Source organism: Diabrotica virgifera, chromosome 4 (genome assembly GCF_917563875.1).
Source record: "Diabrotica virgifera virgifera chromosome 4, PGI_DIABVI_V3a".
NCBI lineage: Eukaryota > Metazoa > Arthropoda > Insecta > Coleoptera > Chrysomelidae > Diabrotica > Diabrotica virgifera.
Genome location: NC_065446.1, coordinates 66,675,284 through 66,688,657, shown reverse-complemented (window position 1 = coordinate 66,688,657; position 13,374 = coordinate 66,675,284). Strand labels below are relative to the sequence as shown.

The following is a 13,374-nucleotide window of genomic DNA, read 5'->3' as shown; positions in this document are numbered from 1 at the left end:
GCCCCTGATGATGCTAAGTTAGCGAAAGTATACTTGGGCAAGATTTGATTAAACTATATTTGCTCGAAATCTGCCTTTTATTCCTATAAATTCCATATATTCGAGCATTCAACCTACTTCTATTTCAAAAATTGTAATTGTTTCGATTCCTTTTAGAGTATCCTTGGAGCGTACGTGATCTCATTCTAAGAAGGTTACAAGAATGGGCATTCCTTCTAGATAATTTCGAACCCCCACCGGTTCGAAAGTTAGTTTTTGATGTTATGTTACTAATGGCCGTAGCTCGACAGTGGGTTGTATTCAGAATAGAAAGACGGTACGCTGGTAAGGATTATGCAGGAGGATCCAATGAAAGCATCATTCACCATGCCGAAGAAAAAGATTTTGTAAATCCCGTACCAGACTACATAACTTTTGTACGGTTAGTATGCTGACATATTGTATCTACTACTACTAATACTACTAACGCTTGAAGTTGAATTGTAAGAAATATATTTTTTTTTTCAGATCCTACTTGGACATCTGTAAAAAAGCAATTCTTCAAAGTTTCTTATGGATAACACTAGCTGTAGTATTTTGGGCTGGAACCTCTCGTACCAACATATTTTCATTAGGATATCTGTTGTGTGCATTCATATTTTTGTGGCATGGATCAGACTTCTATTTGCGACCAATTCCGAAAATTCTTCGATAGTAAGTAAATTTTTTAAGAAGCCAAAAAACATGCGATTTTCCATATCACACGCGTGATGATATGACACGATAACCCACATCTTTATCTCGCTAGAATAGTGAATACTTATCTTGATGAGATTCAATTTAACAGATTATATTGGCCCCCAATTATACAGGGTATCGATAAAGTATGGAAACACGGTAATTTGTCGAAAACCTATAGATCAATTTTTATAGATTTTGGTGGCTAAGGGTCTTCTAATGAGGCCGATATTACAGTAGTAATTACATTGTTGTCAAATCTTCCGTTTTTCTGAAAATCTAATGAACATTCTTATTTTAAATGGAACACCTTGTATATTTTTTGCGTTTTGAAGTCCCTAAGAAATAGTAATTATTTTTCATGTTATATTCCCAATACCTAAATGCCATAATTTCGGAGTTATTGCTACATTTATTATAAAAAAAATTTTAAACAAATTATAAAAATCAATTTTTTTCGGCTCGATCAGATATTATTTTGAGTTCTTTGGATCATTGGGAACAAAAAAGGTCCTGTCATTTTCCTCTAAAGTTAATCGTTTCAGAGTTATAAATAATTTTTTTAAACTGAAAAAAAAATCGAAAAATGACGATGTTTAAGATTCAAAAACACAAGTAAAAAAATAATTTTTAAAATTACGAAGTACCTAAATTCAAGCCCAAGCCTTCTTCTATCAGCTTCCTATAAGAATTTTTGGCGTGTTTTATTCTAAAACATTGTTTTTTTAATTGTTAATGAATCGCTATGAGAGAACGGGCGTTCGGCTGGCAGCAACAACTAAAAAATGTTTTAAAATGAAAACCAAATCACTTATCGCTAGCTGATACAATAAGCTTTAATCTTGAATTTAGGCAATTCATAGTTTCAAAAATACCATTTTTTTACTCTTGTTTTTTAACCTCGAAAATCGCCATTTTTCGAATTTTTTCAGTTTTAAATAATTGTTTATAACTCGGAAACGATTAGGTAACTTTAGAGGAAAATGACAAAAAACACTTTTTGTTTCCAATGATCCAAAGATTGATCCATTGATTTTTATAATTTGTTTAAAATTTTTTTTTTTATATAAATGTAGCAATAATTTCAAAATTATAGCATTTAGGTATAGGGAATATAACATAAAAAATAATCAGTATTTCTTAAGGACTTCAAAACGCAAAAAATATACAGGGTGTTCTATTTAAAATAAGAAAGTTCATTAAATTTCCAGAAAAACGAGAGATTTGACAACAATGTAGTTACCACTATAATATCGGCCTCATTAGAAGACCCCTACCCACCAAAATCTATAAAAATCGTTCTAGCTGTTTCCGAGAAATTACCTTGTTTCCATACTTTATCGCTACCCTGTATAACAGATTACATTTCTAAAGGTCATTCACAAAAGAATATAAACAAAATGCGACGAACAACTAACAAGAACATGAGAGGCCCTTTTTGCTGTACAAGTGCTATTTCAGAGATGCAGGGATGTAAATTATGAGATATACGTAGGCTTTATAGATTACCAGAAAGCATTTGACAGAGTTAAAATGACAAATTAATAACTCTAATGCAAAAAATTGGAATTAAGAACAAAGATCTGAGGATTATCAAAAACATTTATTACAATCAAACGGCCCAAATCAAATTAGAAGACCAGTTAACTTATAAATTTGCAATAGAACGAGGAGTACGACAGAGCTGTATTTTATCTCCACTGCTATTCAATATTTATTCTGAATGGGTATTTAAAGAAGCTTAGACGGTTGTGCGAACGGAATATTAATAAACGGTGAATGGTTGAATAACATTAGATATGTAGATGACACCATAGTTTTTGCTGATAATCTGAATGAGTTACAGATATTAACAAATCACATAACAGAAGTCAGCAACAGATACGGACTAGCTCTTAACATAAAGAAGACCAAATTTATGACAATTAGTAAAAAACCAATACTAAACGCCCAACTTACAATCAACCAACAGAATATCGAAAGAGTCGAGCAATATACATATCTGGGCACCAATTTAAATAGCCAATGGCACCACTCAACAGGCATTAAACAGTGAATAATAAAAGCAAAAGCAGCATTCGTTAGAATGAGACCCATTTTCAACAGTCGAGACATATCATTAAAAACAAAATACCGTCTGTTTAAATGCTACATATTCACAGTTCTGCTCTACGGAATGAAGCGTGGACACTAACTGTTGCATGTATGAATCTGATCGAAACTTTCGAAATGTGGTGTTATAGGCGCATCTTACAAACCGATTGAGAAATTTCTCATGGTTGGTATGGGCCTTTACTGAGAGCGACAAAGAGACATGTATTTATTATACATTTAAAACCGGCTAGCCGGCAAAGCGAGGTAGCGCCAACAACCCATTTCGTGTCGTAGGTAGGGCTTTCTCAGCACAGCGTTGCCAAAGTAGATTTAAAAAAGAAAATAACAAAGTAGAAAAAAATATATTCAACTTTTTGTAAACGAATATAATAAACAAATTATTTAGAAAAAAACTTAAGTAAAAAAATATTGTTTTCGCCCATTTTAAAAAAAGTGGGTGAAACAGGTTGAACTATATTTCAACGTTTTCACATTTTTTTAAAATGGATGAAATAGCTATTTGTATAACAAGGGAGGAAAGTGCTACTTTTCCTCCCGAGAATGAAGTTTACTGCCCGACGCGTAGCGGAGGGCAGTAATCATTCAAGGGAGGAAAAGGCACTTTACTCCCATGTTATACATAATATGGTTTTTCCACCTTCCTCAAATTAATAATAAGTCATTTTTCATTTTTACTTAATTTATTTAGGTAACTAACCAACAAAATTTATTAAAACTAAAACTAACAAGTAGGTACAATATAAATGTCAACTGTCAAATATAAGTCAAATTATTAATGTAAACATTGTTAAATCAAAATAACAATTACTGTTTTTTACCATTCTGCAAAATACAGGGTGTTTTATAAATAAGCGTTAAAATGTATAGATAGATACTTACGTAATAAAAATAGATATTGTACAGGGCGTTAATAAGTTATATTTCATGAATGAAATACCATTACGTCACTTTTAATTTTCCTCCCTAGGGAGGAAAAGTACAACTTTGCTCCATACAATCAGGTCTGGAAAAGTATACTTTCGGTAGAGGTAGGTGGAAAACAATATTTTTTTTATTTGTTGTTTTTCTTTTAAATAATTTGTTTAATATATTCGTTTACAAAAAGTTAAATATTATAATTTTTTTTCCTTTGTTCTTTAAATCTACTTTGGCAACGCTGTACTGAGAAAGACATGAAATAGGTTGTTCGCGCTACTTCGCTTTGCCGGCGTATATCTTCTAGCCCGTTTTAAATGTATAATAAATACATGACTCTTTGTCGCTCTCATTAAAGGCCCATACCAACCATGAGAAATTTCTCAATCGGTATATCCTGGGTTGACCGAATTACTAATGTGGAAGTCCTGCTTAGAATGGGGAAAGAGTGTGAAATTCTCATGACCATCAAAAATAAAAAATTAGAATATCTAGGACATGTAATGAGAAATCAAGAACGTTACGGCCTTCTCCAACTGATTCTCCAAGGGAAGGTAAATGGTAAAAGAGGACCGGGAAGAAGACGCATTTCCTGGCTTCAAAATTTACGAAAGTGGTATAACACGAATACCACTGAACTGTTCCGCGCTGCGGTAAACAAAGTCAAGATAGCCATGATCATTGCCAACTTCCAGAACGGATAGGCACTTTAAGAAGAAGACTAAGATATTGGCCCCCATATAGCCCATATTAGATTTAAATCCGATCGAACAAATATATGACACTTTAAAATATCGCATTCGGAAGAGAAATCCTATTCGTATGACACTGGGAGGGCTAAGATGATAATTTCTAAAATGCTTCGCATGAAAATTTCTAAATATTCGATATTTTTGTCAATGAGTGTCTTTTATGGATGAAAATTAATGATATTTTTTATTTTGCAGTTGGCAAGCTCTTTTAGGTTTCAATGTAGCAGTGATTTTCTTTAAATGCGCCTTCCAAATATTAGGATGTATATACCCAACCTACATTCCAAACAATCTTTGTTGGTTAATTCAGATATTTGGAATCACTTGCGTCCGAAACTATTCGACTGTAGTACCACCGAAATCCATAATCGAAATTTTAGACGACAAGACTGATTGTACTATCCCGTCGGAAGGAATTACATGGGATGTCATTTGCTTCATCATGTTGATTCTACAGAAAAGACTTTTCAACAGTTATAACTTTTTCCATATTGTAGATGATACGAAAGCAACGGCGATTTTAGCATCTAGAGGTAAGTACGTGTTCGAAATAGTTGTTTTCCATACACTTCATTCAGATGCTGATTATGGTGACGATGGCGTTGCTAATATGACGCAGGACCTACTAATGTGTGTTTTTTAGAGGTATAGAACTTTGAAATGGAATAAAACATTTTTTTAATTGACATGGAATTTTGAACATCTTTAACAAAAAAATACTTGGATCACATAATATATCCTGATGTATTCTCTGCTTGGATCTTCCATAAATAATTAACAATAAATAACTTTTTATTAAGTTCTTAAACACTCACGTCTTAAATCAATTATTTATCAAATACACTATCAATATTATTTAATCAACAACTCAAATTATTCCCGATGCCATGTCAAATATTTAAAACTGTCACTGTCTTGTCATCATATTCTATTTGACTCAGTGCGTTGTATGACAAAGATAGCGAATGTTCGATTTGGAAAATATCACCACGGGCCATTTTTTTCGAATCCTGAAAAAACTAATAAATATTTTTAAAAGATTTAAGTCTTGACTCGTACATTAAATTAAATTAAACCGTCATCTTTATTATATATTCAGTATGTATTTGTAAAAAAAATTTCAAGTCAAAATATTCAAAATTGCCGTCGTGGCACTCCTTCAAGCGCAGGTCCGTTTTTTAGGTGCCCAAACGGTGTACCTACATGAAATCTCACGTCTGGGTGATCTAAAACACTGTCCGACCTCTCTGTAAATGTGTATTATCATTTAGAGTAAAAAATATGGTGCGAAAACGTTTCATGGTTAATCGAATTAATTGCTCTGATGGATGATTATGTTGACCATAAAATGGACGTATGGCGTAATACCTATCTCGAACAGAACCATGATTTTCAAAATAAATTTACACAATTTGGAAGCGTTGTTCCAGGCGTCAGTCTATTCATGCTGAAATGTCAAACAGCTGTCAAAATGATCGTCAGTTAAAAAAGTGTTGCCAACTTATATTTCTATACCTCTAAAAAACACCCATTATGTTTGTTTCTATTTTATCTGTTGTTTGCTAACAAAATACAGCCCGTCTAATATACTTACCGTTGCACGTCATTATCTACCTCAGACATCAAGTTGACATTGTTGCCAAAGTATAAAAATTCTTGAATTCATTTTAAATCAAATATATCACATAGTTTTTGCGGAAGGGGATTATACAACAAAACAAATTAATATTCAATGTAAATAAATAAAAACTTTAGAAATAGAAAACAAGAATTAAGTTATAATCTTACGTTAAAGTAAATAATAAAACAGTAAATATAATAAAACAAATACTTATAGTAAAGAATAAAAACAAATAATATGAAGTGTCATCACCGCAACTGTCAAATAAATGTTACCAATTTATGCCAAAATATCACCTTCGTTCGATTACAGTTACAGTGTGTTCCGAATCGATGTGCTTCATAAAAACGCTATATAATCCATTTATACAAATGATTCTAAAAAAGAACACACCTACCGCCTAAATATTTCGTGTTGGTATCATGTGACTTCACGGGCTATGACGCGGATGACGTGCAACGGTAAGTATACTAGACGGAGTATATGTAACCAAATATGCCTTATTAAATTGTGGCTGTAACCCCTCCGTGACTCAGTGGTAAGAGAGCCTACCTTTGGAACAAAGGTCGTGAGTTCGAATCTCACGAACCAATGCGTAGGAAATTTTTCTTTATTACAAAAATTTAATAAATACACTAAGCATCAAAATTAACGCACCGCCTTAAAAATGGGACATTTTTGATGTCTCGTATTTCCTAAACCTGTTGTCCGATTTGAGTGATTTTTTTAGTATGTTATAGCTTTATTCATTAAGAATATGGATGTAATAATATTGTTGCTAAACAGGTAAGTGTCATTGTATACCGGGTGTAACAATAATAGTGTGTTTTTTCCTCAAAGTTTGGAACACCCTGTGGAATATTCTAGCTTATATAAAATATTGAAATTAAAACTCAACTGTAGCCTTTAAGGCTTTCTTAACATTTTGCTTTTTGAGTCATTCGCTTATGTTGGATAATAATAAAGTTAGGTACTTTAACAACTAGAAACGTTATTCATCAATACAGGGTGTTTCTAAATAAGTGCGACAAACTTTAAGGGGTAATTCCGCATGAAAAAATTATGACCATTTGCTTTATAAACATATGACCGCAGATGCTTCGTTTCCGAGATACGGGATGTTAAATTTTTTTCTTACAAACTGACGATTTATTTATTGCTCTAAAACCGGTTGAGGTAAACAAATAAAATTTGGTACGTTTTAAGAGATGGTTTTTGCGCATTTTTTGACATATAATTAAGAATTTTATAAAAAAAACTAAACTAACTAAACTGCCTGCTTTTTTAGAAAACATTTTTGGATGTCGTTTTATGTGCTATTAGATTGAAAACTTAGTTTTTTGATAACAGTTGCCGCTAGGGCATCCCTGTCATTTCGTTCGTTGCAATTCGTGACTGCACGCCTGGGTTTGTCCTAGTTTGCTCTGAGAGAGCAGCATATGTGCCTCCTGATGGGAGACTAATAAGTTTCGAAACCGGTAGAGGTGCTTGCTGCACTCATTCATGTGATATTCATTTTTAAGAATTTTATATTCACCATTGGCATGCATAAGGGATGTATCTAAAATGTTTGGACCCGCGTGCACGCCAATAGTGAATATAAAATTCTTAATTGTTTGTCAAAAAATGCGCAATAATTACCTCTTAAAACCTATTAAATTTTATTTGCATATCTCAACCAGTTTCAGAGCAATTGATAAATCCTCAGTTTGTTAGAAAAAAATCAACATCCCGTATCTCTGAAACGAGGAATTTGCGGATATATGTTTATAAAGCAAACGGTCATTATTTTTTTATGCAGAATTGCCCCTTAAAGTTTGTTGCACTTATTTAGAAACACCATGTATTGATAAGAGCATGGCTAGTTGTTAAAGTAGCTAATTTTTTTATTATCAAACATAAGCGAATGAATACAAAAACAAAATATTTAAAAAGCCTTACGCTATAGTTGAGTTTTAATTTCAATATTTTATATACGCTAGAATATTCCACAGGGTGTTCCAAACTTTGAAGAAAAAACACACTATCATTGTTACACCCGGTATACAATAACACTTAACTGTTTAGCAACAATATTATTACATCGACATTCTTGAAGAATAAAGCTATAATATACTAAAAAATCACTCAAATCGGACAACAGGTTTAGGAAATATGAGACATCAAAAATGTCCCATTTTTAAGGTGGTGCGTTAATTTTGATGCTTAGTGTATAAATAATTTTTACCCTTGTGGGATCGGTATTTTAATCGGATTTATTGTTTGTTGAATAAAGAATTGTATGATCATTATAATCTATATTTTTTATGTAAATATATTCTTCTGTAGGTGCTGAACTTATGGAAGAAATGAGGCAAAAAACGATGAAAGAACAAGAAGAGATAGAAAAGAGAGTTCTTGAGAAAATAAGGGAAAAGATGGAACGGATTAAGGCGAATCAACAAAAAATTCAAGGTGATAGCTTAGTTTCTGACAATCATTTTATAGGTAAGTGAATGGTGGACTAATCACGGTATTTATATAGAGTCAGAGTATTTCTAGTTAAATAATTTAGTCAGAATGAAAAAAATAAGTTTAGTTTAATTAATCATTTTATAACTAAATTTTGTGTTTTTCTGAAACAACGATTTGTATTGTTTTTAGTTTGGCTGGGTAATAACAAAACAAAGATATCATTTTAAAAATAAAGCGTAAATAATACGTTCTGAAATAAACGATAAATAAAAAGATAAAACTAGTAGAGGTGTGAAATTATTAATAGAAACCAATAAATTTACATTATATTGATAGTTTTTCACCTTTAGACGTATCGTAGGAGTTTGGTAACTGCCACTGTGACAATAGAAATTTATAAAATTCTCCTGGGACAGTTTGACTCCGATACGTCTAAAGGTAGGAAACTATCAATATAATGTAAATTTTTAGGTTTTTGTTGATAATTTCAGACCTCTACTAGTTTCATCTCTTTTTACTTCACAACTTATTATGTTTTCCGTCTTTTCTTATTAGCGCACTCATCACTGTATATTACTCAAATGGACTAAAAACTGACACTGAAACTCTGTAGCTCAGAAACGATTGAAACAGAGAACTATTAAACAGCATGACCAAAGCTACCTTTCTACAAAGTTTTTGCCAATTTAACTGAAACCATATTTACCTAAGATAAGTACCGGGGTTCTTTGCTTTTGAATTTTGTTTTCTTTTCCTCTTGGTCTCACGTATATATAAGGATTATTTTATAATAAATATAAAATTTTCTCTTCTTAATAAATATTTTATTGTTCTACTTATATTGCTTATTGCTTTTACCTCGAACATACTTTTTTAACGAAGAAATACTTTGATGTTTTTGTTACGTTAATATTTAAATAATTGAAATTAATTTAATTAATTAATATTTAAGTAGTTAAAAGTGTTATTTGTGTTTTCAGTGATTATTCCATCTGTACTTGATGTTAAATTAACAACAGCTTTTGTTGTCAACATAAAAACAAATTTCCTTTCAGACAGCAAAAGAAAATGTTTTTAACTCATATTATAACTTCTATAGGTTGTGGGTAAGATAACAAGTTCTTAAACTAGTCTCAGTTTAAGAGAAATTTCATATCATTCATAGTAGAATAGTTGTGGTGAATAGAAAAAAATCTGTTGTCAGTTATTAAAAAATTTAATTTGTTTAACCCAAGTTTTTCGAAATAATAGTTTAGGTTTGTGGAAGTTTTTTGCAAAACAATGATTAGCTAGTATTAATATTGGTCTTTAAGGATTATAACATGCAATAACAAATAATTTTACACAGATTATGAGTAAATTGAATCAGTACAGCACATCTACAGAAGTATTCTTCAACTTACATCTTCTACTGAAGGTTGGAAATCATCATGGCTATGTGGATCCTGTTGACTGCCCCTCGAAATAGTTCTGTACCACTGCATTCAAATCATTCTCTCAAGTTCTTAAGCCAGGATATTTTTCGTTTTTCCACATCTCACTTTTCTCGAATTTTGCTTACACAATAAGTTGTAATAATGAATATTTTTGCCCTTTCATCACATGTCCTAAGTACTCAAGTTCTCGTCTTTTGATAGTTAATGTTATTTTCGTTTATTTCCTATCTTTCTAGTTGCTTCCACTTTTGACATTCTTTGAATCCATGATATTCGTAGGATTCTTCTGCAACACCAAAATTTAAAGGCGGCTAACTTATTTAATGCACTTGTTCTGGTGCTCACGCTTCCAAATCGTAAAGAAGAGTATTGAATACGTAATACCGAAGTATCCATAGACGTAGTTCCAACCTTATATTTCGACAACAAAGAAATTTTTTAAATCTAATATATGATGCACGTGATATTTCAATGCGTGTCTTAATTTTTTGGTTTGGTCAACATTATTTGATGTTATCCATGTGTTGTAAAAACAACTTATTTTATTTCAGTGTAAATAGATCCAATTATTATAATTTAAATCTTATATAAAGAATTGCAATGCAAATGCATGTATTTGCTTTCGAAAACAACTGGTTTTCGTTCCCCCTAATGTGAACCTTTATTTGTTGTTAACACTAGTTTTTTCCGCCGATATCACCCGCGTTCCCTTCGCGTAGTGTAGAAACTCAAAATTGTGGCAGTCTTACGATGACCTCTCTGAGGTAAAAACGAGTGTGTTTTTTTGCGCCTCTGGTGCAAATTTACGTAATTTGAAATGTACCGGTCTTTTGTTATTCGTATAATATTGTTGTCACTAAACCCTTTGTGTGTTCACACCCCCGAAACACTATAGATATAATGTTAATGTTTGTATAAATAAATCTCTATGTATTCGGAATTGCGATAAGTTATCAATGTTAGAATCAGCCCTTATTTCATTACAGTACAATTATCAAATAAATTATTGAAGGAATTGTCTTTAGTTGTGTTATCAATGCTCCAGTGGTCCTTAATAAATATTTTGGAGTATTTGGATGTCCATCCACTCCTCTTAAAAAGGTGGAAAGTTTGGCATTAAATGCCCTCCCACCACCATGTTTCTAAGTATTTAGGTATCCACACTCGTCTCTTACAATGTCTTCAATAATATTCAATTGGATGTTTGCATCTGCTGATTTAGTCATCATGCATTTAGTTTTCTTCAAATTCATCTTCAAGCCGTATTCATGAGAGCATTCAATTAAGGTGTTGCATTACGTTCTGTAAATCATTGTTGTTATCTGTAAAAGAGTAGTGGGGTCAGCACCGCTTTCATATCACGACTGTCAATATTTTTGCTTTTTAATATATCTACAAGCTTTTTATGTTGAACCTTATTAAATGCCTTTTCAAGGTTTAAAAACAAGTAAATATTCTTATTCATGTCCATGGATATCTGAGCAGCACATTAAAGCCGAATAAAGTAACTCTTGTGTTCATACCGTAACATCTTTATCAGTGAGTTTTAATACTTCGATGGCATATCATCTAATCCAGTAGTTTTGTGATCTTTGGTGTTTTTGATGGCATAGACGACTTATAGATAATAATATATCGTAATAATCTCGTAATATTGGTGGTCCGGTATCTTGTGTGGTTTCTAATGACAGTTCTTCTTTAAGTTTTCTTACCAAGAGTCTTTTCTAGCTTCCACTTTTTTAAAATCATATCTTATGACAGCTCTAACATGTTATTACGAAAAATGCAACATATTGAATATACAAATTGTAGAAGAATTTATTTCGTTTACATGAGATAGTATATTATTAAAAAATATGGATGAGTATACAGTACTGTTAAATATTTAAAATATTTTTATGAATACACATAGTTTTTGTGAATGACAGTTACTTTCAACGTGTTACATTGTTGTTTTGCAAAGGGCTTCATACAAATGTTAAAAATTTATAAAATAAAATTTACTTCCTAGTGGCAGCTGCAACTGCTCCATTAGCAAAATCATCTTCAGCAACTTCGTGTAGTTCAACGATGACTCAACAATCAGGCTATCATACTCCAATCGATGACGATGAGGTTGCTCCCTTAACACCCCGGAGTTCACTCGTAAATCCACAAGCTCCTCCCTCTCCTTATTCTGCGGTCATGACAGTATCTCTTGACGGCTATCTAGATCCCCAAAGAATTTCTTTCTCGTCCCCTCCAAATTCTGAAATGCAACCACGCATTTCTTCGCCTGATGACAGCTTTCCAGTGTTCTCCCCTCCACCTTACACTGAAGCTCCTACTGTCGTCACTGAAATTGCAACGCGCAGAGTGACGACGGAAGGGGAAGATCGCAGCGAAAGGCGAAGGAGCACTCACACCATTGGACCGCCTTGGCTGCATGGGAGTTTCATCACGCCCAGACAGAGCATCATCAGTTATTCCTCTAGATCACCTTTGAGTCACCACGAATGTAATTTTTAGTCAATCTTCCTATAAAGCAGTATATATGCTATGATTTAGATTTTCTGTGGAAACTAGAAGCTTTGTGTATCTCTGTTGTGTAGATTTTTTTATAATGAGGATGCTAAAATTTACTATATTCTACTTGATAATAGGTACTTGTAATAACCTATAAACCTATATTATGTCCAATAATAATCTAATAATTGATAGTGAGAAAGTCGAAGCAATTCAAGAATGACCAGTACCAAAAGATAAACAAGTTTCCTCAGTTTATGAACATATTATAACTGAAGACTAAAGTATATGCTAATATTGTAATTTGAATTCTTCATAATTTATATTTTTGACCTATTGATCTAAAACTAAATAGGTAGGATTTTTTCTTGGACCAAGAGGAATGTTGTAATGTACGTTCCAAGTTTCAATGTACTAAGAATTTTTCATCAGGAATTATTTTACGGACAGACATGTAACAACACTGTTTCAAAGAAGGTCCTGTTGTTTTCTTAATAAATAATAATTTATGATTTAAAACTATGTAATCGTGTAAAACTATGTAAACGTTTAAGGTTTTTTCATCGACTTAGAGAAGGCATTCGACCTAGTACAACACGATACACTATTCGATTGTCTGTGGGCAGGAGCACTTGACCGCTACGATATAAGCCTGCTAAAATACTTATATTATAATCAAGTAGCTTCTATCCAGATTGGAGAAAGTCGTACTGAAAAACTACCCATCAAACATAGAGTACGATAGTGTTGTGTTTAGTCGCCAAATCTTTTTAATCTTCACTCTGAAGAAATCTTTAGGGAGATTTTGGATGACGGGCAAGAGGGTATAAGGCTTGGCGGCGAAGTAATTAACAATATC

At 32.3% G+C, this 13,374-nt stretch overlaps 1 protein-coding gene across 17 annotated transcripts in view; it reads left to right on the top strand.

Annotated features, from left to right (window-relative positions):
• The window catches only part of LOC114324805 (piezo-type mechanosensitive ion channel component), a 369,243-nt gene that overhangs the window by 211,769 nt on the left and 144,100 nt on the right, over nucleotides 1-13,374 (top strand). For 13 of the 17 annotated variants that reach the window (XM_028272670.2, XM_028272668.2, XM_028272666.2 and 10 more), the window contains 4 exons: nucleotides 157-421; nucleotides 508-693; nucleotides 4,695-5,032; nucleotides 8,449-8,607. In XM_028272670.2, coding sequence (XP_028128471.1) covers nucleotides 157-421; nucleotides 508-693; nucleotides 4,695-5,032; nucleotides 8,449-8,607 — 948 coding nt within the window. The remainder of the gene's footprint in view (nucleotides 1-156; nucleotides 422-507; nucleotides 694-4,694; nucleotides 5,033-8,448; nucleotides 8,608-13,374) is intronic. The other 4 variants (XM_028272671.2, XM_028272663.2, XM_028272669.2 and 1 more) reach the window with 1 other exon arrangement.